The following is a 19,163-nucleotide window of genomic DNA, read 5'->3' as shown; positions in this document are numbered from 1 at the left end:
TTCTTTACCTTAATGAGTCTGAAATTTTACAACTATATTAAAAATCATGCATTTGTGAATATTATGGTACCTTAAAATTATTTACATTTGGAAGCTGAAGATTTGTTTCTTTTTTTTTTTTTTAAGTTATTTATTTGTTTTTATTTTTGGCTGTGTTGGGTCTTCATTGCTGCGCGCGGGCTTTCTCAAGTTGTGGTGAGCGGGGGCTACTCTTCTTTGCAGTGCGCGGGCTTCTCATTGTGGTGGCTTCTCTTGTTGCGGATCACGGGCTCTAGGCACGCGGGCTTCAGTAGTTGTGGCACTTGGGCTCAGCAGTTGTGGCTCACGGGCTCCAGAGCGCAGGCTCAGTAGTTGTGGTGCACGGGCTTAGTTGCTCCGCGGCATGTGGGATCTTCCCAGACCAGGGCTCGAACCCGTGTCCCCTGCATTGGCAGGTGGATTCTTAACCACTGCGCCATCAGGGAAGCCCTGAAGATTTGTTTCTAATTTTAAAATAACCTCAGTAGAATTATCAACCTCTAAACAAAGATTTTTAATTTTTATTTCTCTGAAGATAATGATTTAGGTTCAAATATCATGACCTCATTTTCATCAGATTGTTCTTCTTTCCTTCATTGACATACTTAAATCACTTTTTAAAAACTTTTTAAAAATTGTAAAATATGTCTTACATTCAAAAACCATATATAAGGCACAGTTTAAAGAATAATAAAATGAAAACACCTAAACAATCACCCAACCAAATAGAAGCATTATTTATATTTGAAGTATCTTCTGTGTACTTCTATTTTGTATTTCCCTGCATTTCTCAAGAAGTAACAGCTATCCTGAGTTTTGTGTTAATCATTTCCTTGTTTTTAAAATAATTTTATCATATATACATATCTCTAACCATAATAATATATAGTGGTTTATTTTATATATCTGTTCATCAGTAGGTTGCGAGTCTTGGTTGTACACAGCTGTAGTTCATTAAATGTTAAGTGCCATATAGGATTCAATTATTTGGATAGGTCATACTCCAATTTATTTATCTCTTCACCTTTTGGTGGACATTTAGGTTGTGTTTAGTTTTTTACATTTTAAACAATGGTGCTGTGAATACCCTTGTACATGTCTCCTGGAGTACATTTATAGGAGTTCAAATAGACTTTTAAAACCATTTTTTTTGTGATTATCAAGTTGGAGCCCAAACAAATTTTCATTTTTCTCAAATAAGTATTTTTTTTAAATTGGTTGGGCCCAATTGGCAGTATAAGAAGTAAAGTCAATGACTAGTTCTTCTGAGTGCTAGAGAAATTCACGTAATGATTATCCCTAAGTTAAAACTCACTTAAATGAGAATGCATGCTTGATGTATTTGTTTCTATTTTTGTTTTTAATTATAACCAATTGAAAAATGCATCCATTGAACCAAATTTGTTTATTTTGCCATTTCATCTATTAATGTAACTAATATTTGGATAGAACTCTACAGTTTATAAGGCACTTTTACATACTTCATTTCTCTTGAGCTTCACAAACATCTGAGGAAGTAGGTATTATTATTATTCTTCCCTTTTTTTAGATTTATAAACTAATGATCCATGAGATTAACAGATTTGCCCAGATTTCAAATCTATTACCTCTCTGAATTTATATGCTATATACTGTTAATATTTTATAAATACCTCTTTGTGGGTATAGTAGATAAGTATGTTATCATTTCTTTGAGAACACTGATTAAAATTTAAACTTCTTCCACAGTTCCATCTCTCTTATGCAGAAAAAGAATTGCTAGAGAGAGAGCCAAGAGGAGAAGCCCATCAGGAAGTTCTTAGGCGAGCAGCCAGAGACCTTCCCATCTACACCAGGACCATGTCTGGAGGTAGAAGATAACGAGTGCTTTGGCAGGGTGGGTTGTGGTGATGGTTAGAAAGCATATCTGTACTTTAAACTGTCAAACACTCATTGAAACACATTGTGCTTCAGCTTGGATTATTATTAAATCTCTCCCGTACAGTCCCATAAAACAGAATGGAAAAATGAGTAACGCTGTGGCACAGAGATCTCAACCAAGTCAGAACTGACTTGACTTCTATTCTGCCTTCCTAGCTGTGACTCAGTGAAGATGTTAGAACTGCTGAAACTTGATTTGTAGTTGCGTTCATTTTTAAAGTTTTAATTCCTATTCTTATTTAATTCAAAAGAGCAGTATCTGTAATGAACATAACATTGATAATTCTACATAAATTTAAAACTTAGTATGTAAATTATACAAAACTTAATTCGGGTATTGATAAAATTTCTTTATCTTTAAAATTTATGTTTTGTTTTTTTTTTTTTACAAAAGCAACTCAATAAATCTCATTTACTTGGACTAAGATTTTTAAGGTAATTTAACAGCTATCTAATTAAAGAATTGTCTTAAAAACTGACACACATGGACTACCGGTTCTTGCCGACAAAGGCTCACCCAGAAGGAAACTCTGTGACTTCAGCTGTATCCTGTCCCTTTCAGTGGCCACTAGCCCCATGTGGTTGTTGAGCACTTAAGACGTGGCTAGTCCAAATTGAGATGTGCTTTAAGTGTAAAACACACAACTAGTTTCCAAGACTTTGTATGGAAAAAAGGACTGTAAAATACCTCGTTGATATTTTTATATTATTTATATTTGTTTCTAACTCAGAGTCGTAATTGAATATAACACTAAGCTTCACACACGATTTTTTCCTGTTGTTTTTACTGTTTCTCAATGAGCAAGTGGTCATTCCCTGATTTAATATTATGCCACTGTTTCTATCCCATAAAGAGAGTGATGTGCTTATGTATGTTTACATATATTTACCCTGTATAAGCCTAAACTAATATTGAGGAGATTTAAGCCCCCTAAAAATAAGTTACTACACAAGTTGCCAAAACTAGTTGATGGCAGTGACAGTATCAGGTGCAAAAATCTAGTCTCCTCATTCCTAGTGCAGTGCTTTTTCTACTAGACCCCTTGCTACACCACAGTAAGACCAAGGGGGGAAGTATAAGTCATACCAGGATAAAGTATTACTATTCATTAATAACAACTACCCTTTGGATTTTTAAGTTATCTCCTTGTGTGGGTTATGTACTGGTAAGGCTGTCATCTCTTGTGTTGTATGCCTATCTCCTGGGATGAACTTATGATTCTCAAAATTTGTGACAGTCTGGAACAGAATCTGAACCTCCTGATACAGTCTTTCTGTTTTTAGTGCAAAAATTCTGGATGCATGCTAAAATCAGTATTAACTGACTAGAGTCACTGGCTCAAATTACAGAAAGTGTAATAGATTATAATGCTGGTGTGATTGATCTCCTTCTGGAATATGTGGAACGTAAAGGTAGTCATGATGCAGAAAGGACGTCCAGTGGAGCAGCCACAGTACCCCCGAGGCAGGAATGTGAGTGGGATCCTTCTCACCCCATCCCCAGCCAAGACCCTTGGGTTGTTTGGATAACTTCCTTCTTCACCCTGCGAAAGGCCGCGGACTAAAGCAATGAAAGGCTCAGTTGATGTTCACACACTTTATACGTCTTAAGAGAATTGAAGAAAGTAGATGGCAATATAATTTGGGGTTTTCCCATTCATTCTAAATCCACAGTCCTTCTTCCAAACCTAAAAGAGAAAAATACTAGCTGCCTGTACACTGACTGCTGTACACAGAGAACAAATTCAACCGTGTACGGACTTGGGTGTAGGGTGTAGTGAGGCAGGTACTAAGACTCCTCATCTCACTTCTATTTGCCCTGTGCTTTCTCCTGATCCGACCATCTCCTGCTTTCTTACAGGGTTCTCCAAACTCTATCATATTATTATTTATTTTTATTTTTATTAATGAGGACTATTTGCTTTTTTAGCTCTCCCTTGCTATCGATCCTTTCCTACAAAAAAAGATTTGTAGATTTTTTGACAAGGAAGGTAACCATTAGAAGTGAGGTAATTAGTTTATCATTTTGCACACAGATGTTGGTAATGCTTCCTTTTCAACATGCACCAAAAAAGTTTTAAATCACATAATACATGAATGAATTCTCAAAAACTTCAAGACAGTTAAAATAAAATGTCCCCTCCACTGTTAAGACTTTTTAAATGATAATTAGATGGCTCAATTAAAATTCCAGTGGGATGATTTTAGTTGAATATAATATGGCACATGGAGTGTTTTTTTATTATAAGACTAAATTTCTGTTTCTGAAAGACTGTAAACAAAACTTTTTTCTACGTTGTTTTGATTTCTTGTGAGTTAGTGCCCACTTTAATTTGAAAGGTTTTTTCACCCCAGTGTACTTTAGAGATAATCACCACTTGGAGAGAATCTAGCATTGCCCACCAAAACTCACCTGGAAATTCTGTGACTTTGGACCCATGCTACCCATTATGGTAACCACTAGTCTTTAAGTTGTGATTACTGACAACTTAAAATGTGACCATAAGTGTAAAACACATAACAGGTTTCAAAGGCTTGGTTTAAAAAAAAGTACAATATGTCACTAATATTTTATATTAATTATATGTTGAAATAATATTTTGGATATATTAGGTGAAATAAAATGTATCATTAAAATTAATTTCCCCTGTTTCTTTTTACTTCTTTTAACGTAGCTCCCAGAGAATTTAAAAGTACTCACGTGGCTCACACTATATTCCTTCTGGAAAACACTGCCTCACACTTTGATACTTCGCATGAGTCAGTGATACCTTAGAGCTTCACTGGGGATGTACCTGTGAGGCTTCTTCATTCAGGAGATGAGCAGGCCATGCCATCCATCTCTGGAATTTCTGAAAAAGAAAGTTATAAGGGGATGATTAAGGAATTATTTCAGTATTGAAAACAACTCCATCTAGGCCTTGTGTTCTTAAAAATAGACCTCGTTTTATTCTTAGTTTATAGCAACCATTTCTGTTTTTTTAGAGATTATAGTATTAGCTAATATAATCTTGGTAACTGCTTGTTGCAAGTATTTTTTCCAAATTTTAAGTTCATTAGTATTGGTTTTGCTGGTCCTACTGGACTGCCCACTTAACTGATCTCCTGTAATTTTGGCAGACTGAGTGCATCCTGTCAGGTGCCTGTGTACTGAAAGAGCGTCTCCAAATCAATCTTCCATAATTGTCTTTGATATCTGTATTAGAGAAGAAAGGATCAGGACTTCAGTCACAAGAATTAAAATTCTCTACTGGAAATACCTCTTGCAATACTCACTTCTAATCTTGTATCTCACCCAACAGAAAAGATGTGAGTGCTTTCCCAGTTCAAGCAACCAATTGAGTGTATTCACAAATTTCTAAAATGTGTTTCTCAAAAAACTTCTAGAATGTGGTTGTGTCCTCCCCTAGTTATCCTGGCAGGGTACTGGAAATGAATTGATTTAGTCGAGGGAGACATTCTGTTTACTTTGATAGAAATGGACATGGTTGCACCCTTTGTGAATCTTACTGTGACTGCTCTATAATTATACAGTATAGTTAGAGTTGAGCGTGCCTTAGAAAAATTTCCCCAAAAGATTTTCTGTTCTTGGGAAACCTCTCCAGAGAACTGAGGCTACAGGCAAATCATTCCGTTTTTGTTTTTACGCAGTCGAATATGTCATTTTTACCGAATTTAAATTCATTATGCTTTTTAGAATTTAGATTTGGACAGATGATTAAGAGCTATTTAATTGTGTATTCAATTCACTGTTAAATCTAAGGCTAAGTGGAACTCTTTGTTCATAGCAATCCGCTATTGTGACAGATGCCAACTTATAAAACCAGACCGCTGCCATCACTGTTCCGTCTGTGATAAGTAAGAAAACCTTTTACTTCTAAAATGTCTACATGCTGGTGGTCTTTTTATTTAATACGTTTCTTTTCTCACCGCTTTCCACATTATTTCCTTTTCTCCTTATTCATGCTTCTCAGGCCTTTATTTAGGAATTATAACCAGCATAGTCCCTTGCATTAATATGAGTATGGCTGAGGGCCATGATTGGTTGCCCCTCTCCCCCCAGATTTTCGCTGATATGAATGAAGTGCATGATTTTTCGCAGCTCATGCTTGGCTGGTTCTAGTTAACAAGTACTTCTGTGATTCATTTCCCTTTTGATAAAGATAACTCAGTTGGCTTCATGACAGTCAGATGTTATTATATACTTATACTACAAAGACAGTACTACTTGGCTTAAGGTTGGATATTAACGGAAAAGCTTTATCCAGACTTTCTATAAATCTGTTGACATGTTGCACCTTATCTTTAGCGTAAGAGTTGTATATTAACATACTGCTTGTTTTTAGAAAATTATTTTATTTGCATCTTAAAGTATGTATATTTTGAATTTAAAGTTCTGCTATTGGATCGTCTAGAATTGGCCGTAGTGTTTACTGCGTTTATTTTAGATGAAGCCTTTGGCTACTATTCAGTTTTTAGATAAGTAAATAACTTTGCGATATTTTACTCGCCACAACTCTCTTGAAATAGCATTTTCTCTTTGTAACGTACTGGGATTACACTTTTGCGGGACGTTGAGTTCTGTGTGTGTGATTTTTTTTTTAGATGCATTTTGAAGATGGACCATCATTGCCCATGGTGAGTGTGGCTCTAAAAGAACTCTCTGTCCTTCATAACATAACAAGTGGAATCATAGGTCTATTTAAATCTTTTTATAAATGAAATCTTGCCTTAGCTGACCTAGGAGGACCTTTCAGATTAAGTTCCTAGTATTTGTTTAGTTAGCTCAAAAGAGCCTTTCTTCAGGAGAGTTTCCATGAAATAATTTTAACAGCAGTAGGTTAACAATGTAAAAGTTATTTTCTCATATTTGCTCAGAACAACTGGTTTTCTTTGTATGCACATGCGTAAACACAGAGATTCTAAAATACTTCTCAGAAATTACACCAAAATGTACACATAAATTATATACAATACTGCACTCAAAGTTTCTAATAAAGAATGAATTCATCTAGAGCTTTAACAATCTATTTTAAATAAAACTTAACATTTAGGAGTAGAATAGGAAATATACAAATACACACATATGTTTAAACAAGGGTTTCCACTTAGAATTCATTAATATTTTTTAAAAAAAGTCTAAATCATGAAATTAGATAACTTAATAGAGGATTATTTGAAAGATCTATTTAACTAATGAAGGTTGATTTTTCTACCTTATAATTCTTCATCTCAATGTGCACATCCGTGTGATAACCACGCTAAAGTTGCCAGCCAGGTCGGATTTAGACATTAAGCATGATCATTCTAAAAGCCTTATCTTCTTTCAGGGGTGGCACTAGGGAAAGGTAGACATGCCCACAAATCTACACCAGGGGTAGGTGGAAACATACATAGTAAGTGGTTATCTTAGCTGCCGGAAACAATAGAGGAATGTCGGGTTTGCAATGTTATTTACCTCTGTCCAGGGTACCCCGTACTTTTCTTCACCTAGATTTTCTGCTTTAACATGTCAAGGCTAGTTAATGCCTATGAGAATAATGCTCCTCTCAGAGAAAAATGTCAGTAAATAACCTCTCTTTGGAGTATTAATTTTCATTTGAGGTCATTCTTTTTTTTTTTTTTTTAATTAATTAATTAATTAATTATTTATTTATGGCTGTGCTGGGTCTTCGTTTCTGTGCGAGGGCTTTCTCTAGTTGCGGCTAGCGGGGGCCACTCTTCATCACGGTGCGCGGGCCTCTCACTATCGCGGCCTCTCTTGCTGCGGAGCACAGGCTCCAGACGCGTAGGCTCAGTAGTTGTGGCTCACGGGCCCAGCTGCTCCGCGGCATGTGGGATCCTCCCAGACCAGGGCTCGAACCCGTGTCCCCTGCATTGGCAGGCAGGCTCTCAACCACTGCGCCACCAGGGAAGCCCTGAGGTCATTCTTTTGCTTTCCTCATTCTTCCCCTCATTCCATTCGTTCTGTTCTCTTTCTCAGCATGTTCTTTTCCCCCTGATATCTCCAATTATAAGTTTTCTTAGTCCTCCTTACGGTCCTCTGTTGATCCTTCCGGTAACACCTGCTGTCAGTCCCTCCCCGCCGCCCCCGTAGCCCCACCAGCCACCTGTGCGTTCTCTGCACCTGCGGTGGACAGTTCCCAAGCCCACCTGCTACTCCAACTTTGGGCACCGGCTTTTCTTTGCTTCTCTGCCTGAGGGCTCTCTTCTGTCTGGGGGGTTTGTTCAGCTCATAATCCAGGCGATTCAGAAGTGCCAGGGCATTAATGCTTCCAGAGGCCACTCTCACCCAGTGAGGGACTGGCCAGGAACACATGCTTTCTTGGCTTTTCTCCTCCTTTCTGGATAGCTGGGTGGTCTAGCTGTGACTGAGCAGAGTGGTAAAGAAATCAGGGGCATAGAGTTCATTCCCGTTTTCCTATCTTAAAGTAATAACGGATAGTGATGATAAGCAATGGAGAGCTGGAAACAGGATTAATCCCAGGCTAGTGCACACCTATAAAGCTTGCCATGCCCTGGCTATCCTCAGAAAATTACACATATAGAAATGATGATTTATTATGATAGCAGTCTTTCTTTATTTTTTTTTTAATTAATTAATTTATTTTTGGCTGCATTGGGTCTTCATTGCTGAGCGTGGGCTTCTCATCGGGGTGGCTTTTCTTGTTGTGGAGCACGGGCTCTAGGTGCGCAGGCTCAGTAGTTGTGGCTCACGGGCTTAGTTGCTCCGCGGCATGTGGGATCTTCCCAGACCAGGGCTCGAACCCTTGTCCCCTGCATTGACAGGTGGACCCTTAACCACTGCGCCACCAGGGAAGTCCTGATAGCAGTCTTCCTAAACCTGAAATTAATTTGGCTTTAAAAGAAACATAGCATAATTGGATAATCTTTTAAATTTTGACAGACCCTACTAAAAAAGTCAAGGGGAACAGATGTGACCCTAGAGTTTTAAAAAAAATGGGTTCAGATTACATGTCTATACACTACCTGTTGTCACCTTCACACCGCGTGGCAACGTGGAAGAAGTTGAATGGACTGACCGCAGTGGCTTTCAGCTTCTGCGTTGCTGCTTCTCTGCACTGTCACCTCCTGTGCCTCAGCCACTGCCCAGCCCCCATCCGGATCCGGGCACCCCCTTGCAGAAGGCAGTAGCCAGGTCGACTTGTGAAGGGTTTGGTGCCGAGGACCTAATATTCACCTGGTGCCAGCTGAATGGAGCAGCCATTTTATTTATTTTAAATTTCAAATTAAAATTCTAAATTTTAAAATGTACAGATAATACACACTCGCAGTTCTAAATTCAGAAATAAAAAGGTGCAGGTGTTCTTCTTAGCCCCTTCTTCCACTCCTCACAGGGAACCAGTGTTGGTTGCTACATGTCACGTGTGCTTTTCAGATATAAATCTGTATGTGTGCGTGTGTTTAATATTTTTTATACACACAAAATTTTTTACGCATTTTTTTAACACAAGTGTTTGCCTTATGGACTGGGTCTCTGCCTTTTTTTCCCTTCACTTAATATATCCTGGAAATTGTTTCATATCAGTATATGAAAGATCTTTTTCTACAGCCGTTATGTGAATGTGTAACAGTCACTTACTAAGACCTTTAGTATGTTCCCAAACTGTGGGGAACCTTTTTATCCAGGTCTTGTGTATGATTTTGAAGTTCAGTATCTGTCAACTTTTAGTGTTGGAAAAATCATAGAGCCATACCTCTTCTGTTCTCAGGGACTTCAGCATATCTGCTGCGGCCAGTTAAGGGTACCCATCAGGGTGCAGGGGGTCGACCTCACACTTCTTTTTTAACTAAAGTAGTATTTGCCTTATTGGGTTTCCTATCAGAGAAGTGCTTTTTCTTTTAATAAAAAGTTTTCGTTTATCAATTAATTATATTAACAATATACCTTGACATGCTTGCCAGTGGTTAGGTAGCACTAATTAAATTAAATAATTTTAGCCTCAGTTTATTGAGTGCCTGTAATGTCTAAAGATGATATATCCATATATCTGTAAAATCTGTAATCCTTATAACAGTGACAGATATTATTTGAAATTATTTGTTTCATTTTAAAGAAGAGGAAAGTGAGCCTCAGATAAATTAAAGAGTGGGCTTAAAGTCATATAGCAAGTTTTCTGGACTTCAGAGTCTACTTTCTTTCCATCTTTTTTTTTTTTTATATTATGTTCTTTTTCCAATTTTGGCTCAGAAAGCAATTTCCCTAAAACAGAGCCAAGAGCTGTTTACCCTGAATTTAAACAACATATAAGGTATATTTACCTAGAATGTGTTTTATTTCTCCATATAAAGTCATTCAGACTCAGAAACATGCACTTCCTTTTCAAATTGAGTCTACAGAGTAGTAGGCAGTTAAAATGTCTAACCAAAAGCTGTCTGTCATGACGAGACTAAGATGTTATTCAAAATAAATATTACTCTATTTCCTCAAGTTCAAAGTACCTATCAAACTCTAAAATACCTGGTCTTTATTTACTGACTTTCTCCTGTTTCCTGGCTCTGACATGGCAAGTTACACCATGCCCCTAAGTAGAAGTTAAAGTAAGCTAAATTACATGTTGTAAAATCTACGTTCAAAATCATTTTCCTTTCTATAAAAACGCTATTTGTCATCTAATACAAAAGCTGCTTCTTACATTCCTGCAGGAAGAGAAACAGTCTTTCCCATCCCTTCTCGTTTTCCCCTCGGCCGCAAAAGAGTCGTCGTCTCCATCCACGTGTCCAGTCTTAACGCACCCAGCCTTTGTCTGCCCGTTCTCTCCTCTTGAAGCCAACGCACGGAAGCACAGGGAATAGCCTCTATCCTTTTGTGACAGAGTACATTTAGGCTAGGCTAGTATGGAACTGTTTGCAGTATTATTTCTTGCCATTATTTTGTTCAGATGTCGTAAGAGGCAATCTCAGTAACTGGTTTGCACTCACCCTGTAATCTCTAGAACTGCAAATGTTACTGTTTTCATACAGCGTGCACCCACAGTTTTGCCTTCTTTATGAATTTGTCACACACAGTACCCTTAAGTTCCAAAATTACTAAATCTAATGCTGTTCCCTTTGCCTTATATATATATTTTTTTAAATTAATTAATTAATTTATGGCTGTGTTGGGTCTTCGTTTCTGTGCGAGGGCTTTCTCTAGTTGTGGCAGGCGGGGGCCACTCTTCATCGCGGTGCGCGGGCCTCTCACTATCATGGCCTCTCTTGTTGCGGAGCACAGGCTCCAGACGCGCAGGCTCAGTAGTTGTGGCTCACGGGCCTAGTTGCTCTGCGGCATGTGGGATCTTCCTGGACCAGGGCTTGAACCCATGTCCCCTGCATCGGCAGGCAGATTCTCAACCACTGCTCCACCAGGGAAGCCCTGCCTTATATTTTTTAAGGCAGAAGATGTACACATTTTCCATTTTTGTTCCAAATTTCTGTTTATTCATAAGCCCAGTGTTTGACTTCTGAATTTTTTTAATTACAAAAATTTTTTTAATTGTATGAACACTTACCACGAGCTCTATCCTCTTAGCAAATTTTTAACTCCACAGTACAGTTTGCTAACCACAGTCACGGTGGTGTACAGCAGATGTAGAACTCGTTCATCTTGTGTGATTGAGTAAACGTTTTTCATATGAACATAGTTTCACCTTAAGAGAGAAGGAAAAATGTTTCAGTTTACTGGCAAAGTCAGTAGAGAGCCAGATTGCCTTATAGGAACATAAGAGCAGGAGCAAAGGTGTCAGAGGAGAGGAAACGCCTGTGTGTTCTATGCAATGAGTTTATTATACCAATTAACAAAGTGAACCCGTGAAGACAGCAGCCAGTTCCACTTAGGTGTTGTGTCACATTTATACATTATCTAGGAATTCCCTTGTCTTTATGAAAAGGAGGGGAAAAGCTTTGATAGAAAAAGTGAGACTGTAAAGTATGAGTTATGTTTGTATTTATGTTTATTGGTACAGTAGTTTGAATTCTTACCACCCCTCTTACCAAACAGAGTGATTTCAGAGTGAGGACTGAGAATTATAAATCTCCATTTTTGGAATCATAACATACAGAGCTGTCTCTCAGAAAGGATCTCAGAGTGCTTGTTTGACAGATAAGGAAAATGAAATTCTTAGAGACGATGGCACTTTATCAGGGCCACATAGTTATTTAGCATCAAATGTGCATGACGACCTGGCTGGCTGGTTCCCAGTCCTGTTTCTTTTCTTAAACGTACCACTTAATATGCTTTGATAATCTGGTTGCTTCAGTGCTATACTGATGGCATGCAAGTAGTCTCTGAAGAAATTTCATCTAATTTGGGAAAACTTGAAAGATTTTAAAATTAACTTAATCATAGTTAGAAATCAAACCCAAAGGTTAACACAGAGAAGAACTTAGAAAATTCCTTTTATCTGCTTGGCATTAGTAGATTTCTCACAGGATCTATGCTTAAGGCACGTGTTTATTTGTATAACCGGACAGGAAGTGTAGGGTCATGATTGATTAAAGCAGTATTACACGTATATCAAATTTTAAAAATCTGAACATAGAGATTCCCTTTTAGTGAAGTGGATTTTTTAATGTTTGTATGTATAAAGAAATCTTCTGAGTTATGCTTAAAGAAATGCCAATAAATTTTAAATGTTAGGAAACAAAATACTTGTATTAAGGTTGAGCATATGTATACCTAGGGTGACAATGTAAAACTCATTGAAAATGTTGTCTTTGTTTTGTTAACAGGGTGAACAATTGTGTTGGATTTTCAAATTATAAATTTTTCCTCCTTTTCTTGGCTTATTCTCTGCTGTACTGCCTTTTTATTGCTGCTACAGATTTACAGTATTTTATCAAATTTTGGACCGTAAGTCATTACCTTGGTGACTTTTTTGGGTATACAAAAATACGTATTATAGATTTTCAGTAGTGAATTAATCCAGACACTAATTTTATAGAAGAGAGCTAACTTATATATATAGTCAGTCCTCATTATTCGCAGATTCTGTGTTTGTGAATTCACCTACTTGCTAACATTTATCTGTAACCTCAGAGTCAATACTCAGCATAGCTTTTGTGGTCATTTGCAAACATGCACAGAGTAGGGAAAATGGGAGTCACCCATGTGCACATTTCTAGTTGAGATCAAACCAGAGGACCTGCTGCATTCCTGTTGGAACTCACATACGGTAAATAAGTGTGCTTTTTCATTCTATTTAGTGCCATGTCTTTTGCATTTTTGTGCTTTTTTGTTGGTGATTTCATTGTTTAAAAGGTCTTCAAGCCTAGCGCTGAAGTGCTGTCTAGTGTTTGTGAGCAGAAGAAGAGACTGAGATGTGCCTGACGGAGAAAATACATGTGTTTAGTGTTTAGATAAGCTTCCTTCAGACCTGAGTTATGGTGCTAGTGGCTGTGAGTTCTGTTATTTAATATGCTAAATAAGGTATAAATTAGGTTTTATAAGCAGAAACACACAGAACAAGGTTACGTATTGATGATTGGACAAAAATATTGTGACCAGAGGCTTACAGGACCCTAACCCTGTATCTTCCCAGGAGAAATGGTTCAGGAGTCACAAATTCATGGCAACTTTATAGAACAGCACCACTGCGAATAACGAGAATTGACTATATAAGAAGAATTTTTTTCTTAGTATTGAAAAATAGAAGTTTGTCTGTATGTGTAAAACGATTATTAAACTATTATACCTATAATGTCCTGAATTGTTATTAGGTATTGTATATGCTTTAGGCAGCTCATTTGTTTTCTTCACTGTGTATTTTAAACGTAAGCAAAATGAAATTAGAACTATGTGTTTTAAATACCCAAAGATATTCCTTATGAACACCAAACAATGGTAAAAAAACAGTTATCCCCTGCCAGGGTTGCTTTATTACATTCATTAAATTATCCTTTATTATGGTAAGGCTTTCTGAATTGCTAGATCACTGATGTGAGATTTGAACCACATTCAATACTAAAGATTTATTGAATCCTGTTATGTGCCAGTTATATTGCGAAGTGCTAGGAATCCACAGGTGAATGAACATGGCCTAGCGTTCAAGGATACTTCCAGTGTCCAGCTGGAAGAATGATCTCTAATGAATGTCTGAGAGCCTATGGCCTCACTGCTCCCCATTCCTGTGGATGGTTTTATTTCCAAACCACAAATAAATTTGTAAAGGAATGACTGGTTTTCACTGTGATGACTCTGCTGTCAAAAGCTATCAGTGAGATCTTGTGACCTGGGTCAATCTGACAGATACTACAGGATATTGAAACAGAATATCAGAAGGGGACACGTCCTAGCAGCTCTGGTGCTTCACTAAGTGTCCCCAAGCCTGCCATTCTAGAGGGACTCCAGATCTCCTTGGACATACAAACAAGGAGAGTCAGTCTGGTTTCGCTTTGAGATGGCCTTTTTCATCCCATGGGTATTGTAAGGTTTATTTTAGACAGATGTTGTAAACTAGTGTTGATCTTTTTTGTGACGACGTTGTTTAAAGTAGCTTGAAGTATTACCGTGGATGTGTTCTTTGTGTTTGTAGTTGATGCTGTTGTTTGTAGCGATGTAAAACATCAATGAGAAGAGTAGCTAAATTGTGCCAATTAACCTTCCATTTTCTGGCATTATAATCAAACTGTTTAAGCATTTGTCAATCTGGAGTATGTTAACAAAACATTTTCAGGAAGTAAAGTAAAAGCTATATTTTATAGCTCCCTTTATCTTGCTCCCTACTGATACAGTTTACACACATCATAATTTTTCTATGAATTTGGTTATACAAAAGAAAATAAATATCCCAAATTTTAATATATTTTTTCATGTATATATACATATATATTCACGTTATAGTAAACATTTATTCGAACCTGAAGATGTATTGTTTTCCTCAAAGTTTTAACATAAAACCATATATCTTTCTCCATACCTAAATTTAAGAAGAATTTTAAGCGAAAAATCTCACTTACAAAAGTAGGGGAATACTTATCCCTTTGACAAAGCATTTTATTTTCTTCCTTTCTTTATAGAATGGCCTACCTGATACTCAAGCCAAGTTCCATATTATGTTTTTATTCTTTGCTGCAGCGATGTTTTCTGTCAGCTTGTCTTCTCTGTTTGGCTATCATTGTTGGCTAGTCAGCAAAAATAAATCTACATTAGGTGAGTATCCAATTATTGTAGTTAACAGAACTTTAAATACAAAACCAAATATTCATCAGAAGTTGCCATATGATTAAATGCTAACCTGTCCTGAAGTTGTAAAATCATTCTTGTTTCCCACATTGTCTTGCGGGACAAATACAAATTCACTCATTCCATATATTTTTTGACTGTCCATTGTGTGTAAAGCATTGTGTATATACAGTGGTTAGCAAGGGTAAAATAGTCTAGCGAGGGGCACAGAAAATCAATAACCAAACATAAACGTAATTACAAAATGCGAAGTGCTTTGAAACAAACAGGATGAAACAAACAGGATGTTCAGGTATGAATCAAGGTCTGGGGATGGTAGAAGGGAACCTGTTTAGATGGAGTGGTCAGGGAAGAGCTCACAAAAGCAAAAAGTATATTTAAACTAAGAAGTCAGTCACGGAAAGAGCCAGAACATCTCAGGCAGAGAAAACAGTATGTTCAGAAGCCCTGCAGACATGGGATACAGCAAAATCAGTGCTTAGCAGGAAATGTATAGCTATAAATGCTTACATTAAAAAAGAAATACCTCAAATCAATAACTTTACACCTTAAGGAACTATGAAAAGAAGAGCAAAAAGTAAACCCAGAGCCAGAAGAAGGTGGGAAATAATAAGGATTAGACAGGACATTATGGAAACAGAATTCTAAAAAACAGAAGATCAATGAAATCAATAATTAGTTTATTGAAAATATCAACAAATATGACAGGCCTATAACTAGAAAGCAAAAAAGAGGACTCAAATCATGAAAATCAGAAATGAAAGTGGGAACATTACTACCAACCTTGCAGAAATAAAAAAGGAGTTTAATTAGGTAACCTTGGGACTTCCCTGGTGGTGCAGTGGTTCAGAATCTGCCTGCCAATGCAGGGGACACGGGTTCAAACCCTGGTCCAGGAAGATCCCACGTGCCATGGAGCACTTCTACAACCTGACAAAGGACTTTATGAGAAATTCTCAGCTAATAGGATACTCAGTGGTGAAAAATAAACCTTTGCCCTAAATAAATAAGCCAAGGATTCCCTCTTTCACTACTGCTGTTCAGCACTGTACTGGATTCTAGCCAGAGAAATTAGTCAAGAAAAGAAATTAAGGCATTCAAATTGCAAAGGAAGACGTAAAACTATTGTTTTTGTGGATGAAATGATCTTATATATAGAAAACCGTAAAGAATCCACAATAAAAACTATTAGAGCTAATAAAATCTGCAAAGTTGCGTGAGCAATATGCAAAAAAATCAGTTGTATTTCTATATACTATCAATGAACGATCCCAAAGGAAATTATTGAAATTTCTATTACAATTTCAATGGCCTTTCATGCATAAATGGAAAAGCTAATCTTCAAATTCATATGGAATTTCAAGGAGCCCCAAATAGCAAAAACAGTATCCACCAAAAAAAAATTGTTAAGTTCTTCCTGTTTATAAAACTTGCAACAAATCTATAGTAATCAAAACAATGTGATACTGGCTATGAGATTCCGTTATTATAGTAGTCAGTGAAGATTAATTGTAGTATATAGTCAGTGAATGTTCATTTTTAGTATTCAGGTGAAATCTTATCCCAGCAAGTACTATTAGGGTGAAAATATTGGTATAATAATTTCTAAACAAAGTACCTTATTTCAAATTATATGTAGAGCAATTAAATTATTTTTCAAACGTAAATTTTTCTACTAGCTTTTAACTTCTAGAAACGTCTAGATTTAACTTGTAACACTGAAAGGGCTTCCTCTGGACAGTATGGTCCTATAATTATTGAAATGTTTTATAAAAAGCTATATAACCTAGGTTGATAAATGTTAAGGATCTTGCAAATCACATTTTTCATAGTACCATGACTCTGCTAGTTATGTTTTTCCTTTTTTAAATTATGGGCAGAAATCAGTACACTTCTATGTTTATTTGCACCCCAAAACTAACATTTTAGATTTTGCATCTCGGCATTATTTAAGAAGAAAATGTAGCATAATAGACAGAACTTTGATGACCTTGTTCAAGTTCCACGTCTGTCATTTGTTTTTTGTGATATTTTGAGCAAGTTGCACGGTCTCTCTGAACCTCAGCTTCCAAATGCAGAGTGGGCATAACCAGCTATGACGTATGGCTCTGTGTTGGACCCTGGTTTGGACAAAGAGCTTTAAAGTACATTTTTGATCAGCTAGAAAAAAAATTATGATTGGATGAGATAAAATTTTAATGAAATTGGAACATGGAATTTATTAACTGAAAAAAGGTTGTAGAATGTATCTGTAGTCGCACTTTGGTTAAAAAAATGGACATTTGTAATTATTTTCTCTATCCATCCAGCCATCCATTTAATAAAGATTTAGAAGATGTAAAGTTTTAATTTATTTGCTTGTTTGCATTTTCTCATTTTCAACAATGCAGATGTGCTGCTGCAAGAAGAAAAGGGTTACTTAAAATCTAAAATAATATCATATTTTATGTTTGTTTTCAAAGAATAGACAGTCTTCATTGCAGGGCTGTTGATAGGCACATAAGCAGTCGCAGGAGGCTAGCCATTGGTTTTCAGAGTTTCTTCATTTAATTCAGTCATTTCTAACTATAGGGGTTGCTAGATGATGTGCTGTTTACTCATGTGATTCCTCTACCATCTTTTCTAGAGGCATTTAGAAGTCCAGTATTTCGACATGGAACAGATAAGAATGGATTCAGCTTGGGTTTCAGTAAAAATATGCGACAGGTTTTTGGTGATGAGAAGAGGTACTGGTTGCTACCCATTTTTTCAAGGTACTTTGTTGTGCAAATTTTCAGGGTTTAGACGGAAAGTGGAAGTAATCCAACAAAAGAACTCTGTAATTCTGCATAAAAACTCCTATTTTTTTTTTTTAATTTTTTTTTTTTTAAGGGCAGGGATTTAAAATTTTTTTTTTAAATTTTTATTTATTTATTTATGGCTGTGTTGGGTCTTCGTTTCTGTGCGAGGGCTTTCTCTAGTTGTGGCAAGCAGGGGCCACTCTTCATCGCGGTGCGTGGGCCTCTCACTATTGCGGCCTCTCCTGTTGCGGAGCACAGGCTCCAGACACGCAGGCTCAGTAATTGTGGCTCACGAGCCCAGCTGCTCCGCAGCATGTGGGATCTTCCCAGACCAGGGCTCGAACCCATGTCCCCTGCATTGGCAGGCAGATTCTCAACCACTGCACCACCAGGGAAGCCCAAAACTCCTATTTTTTACAGTATTATTTTATGACTCACTATTACATCAATGTGGAAATCAGTTGACTCACATCTCCATAAACATACCACATTCAAGCCAATGTGTGATATACACGTTTTGTCCATAATATAACTATGTTGTACTCACAGAGATCGTCTTTTTTACTGCATAATTGTAAGTTTTTATTTTAATTTTAGTCTAGGTGATGGCTGCTCCTTTCCAACTTGCCTTGTTAACCAGGACCCTGAACAGCCCTCTACTCCTGCAGGATTGAATTCATCTTCTAAAAAGTGAGTCCATATTACTTTCAAAGAATATATTTTATCCTCTTGCATCCTTCGATCATATGTTCCTTTGAAAAAGAATTTTAAGAACTTAAGATAATTTACTACACTGGTTTCTACCTGGAATGAGGGTGAGAGGAAAGTATGACTGGGGAGGGGTACCTAGGGAGCTTCAGTCATAATTATAAAATTCTGTTATTAATCGGGGTGGTCAGTAAACAGGTGTTAACTCTCTATACATTTTTGTTAACTGAAATAAATTATGATTTTTTAAAATGTGGTGCTTAAAAGAAAAAAATGTAAGTCCAAATTAGTCCCCCTAGTGATTAGGTGAGCAGACAGGGTAAACTTTCCCTCTGACCCTCCAGGCCTTTCTTCTCGGCCGTAACTGTTATAAAGAGATCAAAAAACGTCCCTGCCTGGATCAGGCCTTTGGAGATGAAATGGAATCCCAGACATCTGCTTGACAGTCCCATTAGCAATGGGCACCATATTCTTGGTACTCTTTAAAGACCTCTAAGCATGATCTGAGCCATTTCTGTGGAGAGAGAAAGGAAGGAGTCTTGGAAATCCGTTGT

General features: G+C 37.0%; 1 protein-coding gene across 2 annotated transcripts in view; it reads left to right on the top strand.

The window, feature by feature from the left end:
- The window catches only part of ZDHHC2 (zinc finger DHHC-type palmitoyltransferase 2), a 67,786-nt gene that overhangs the window by 38,678 nt on the left and 9,945 nt on the right, over window positions 1–19,163 (top strand). For both annotated transcript variants that reach the window (XM_059909670.1, XM_059909668.1), the window contains exons 4-10: window positions 1,747–1,867; window positions 5,727–5,796; window positions 6,544–6,576; window positions 12,670–12,790; window positions 14,956–15,088; window positions 17,748–17,874; window positions 18,499–18,591. In XM_059909670.1, coding sequence (XP_059765653.1) covers window positions 1,747–1,867; window positions 5,727–5,796; window positions 6,544–6,576; window positions 12,670–12,790; window positions 14,956–15,088; window positions 17,748–17,874; window positions 18,499–18,591 — 698 coding nt within the window. The remainder of the gene's footprint in view (window positions 1–1,746; window positions 1,868–5,726; window positions 5,797–6,543; window positions 6,577–12,669; window positions 12,791–14,955; window positions 15,089–17,747; window positions 17,875–18,498; window positions 18,592–19,163) is intronic.

This window comes from Balaenoptera ricei, chromosome 21 (assembly GCF_028023285.1).
Source record: "Balaenoptera ricei isolate mBalRic1 chromosome 21, mBalRic1.hap2, whole genome shotgun sequence".
In the NCBI taxonomy this organism is placed as follows: domain Eukaryota; kingdom Metazoa; phylum Chordata; class Mammalia; order Artiodactyla; family Balaenopteridae; genus Balaenoptera; species Balaenoptera ricei.
Note: the sequence above shows the minus strand (reverse complement) of the source record. Positions and strands in the feature narration are given on the sequence as shown.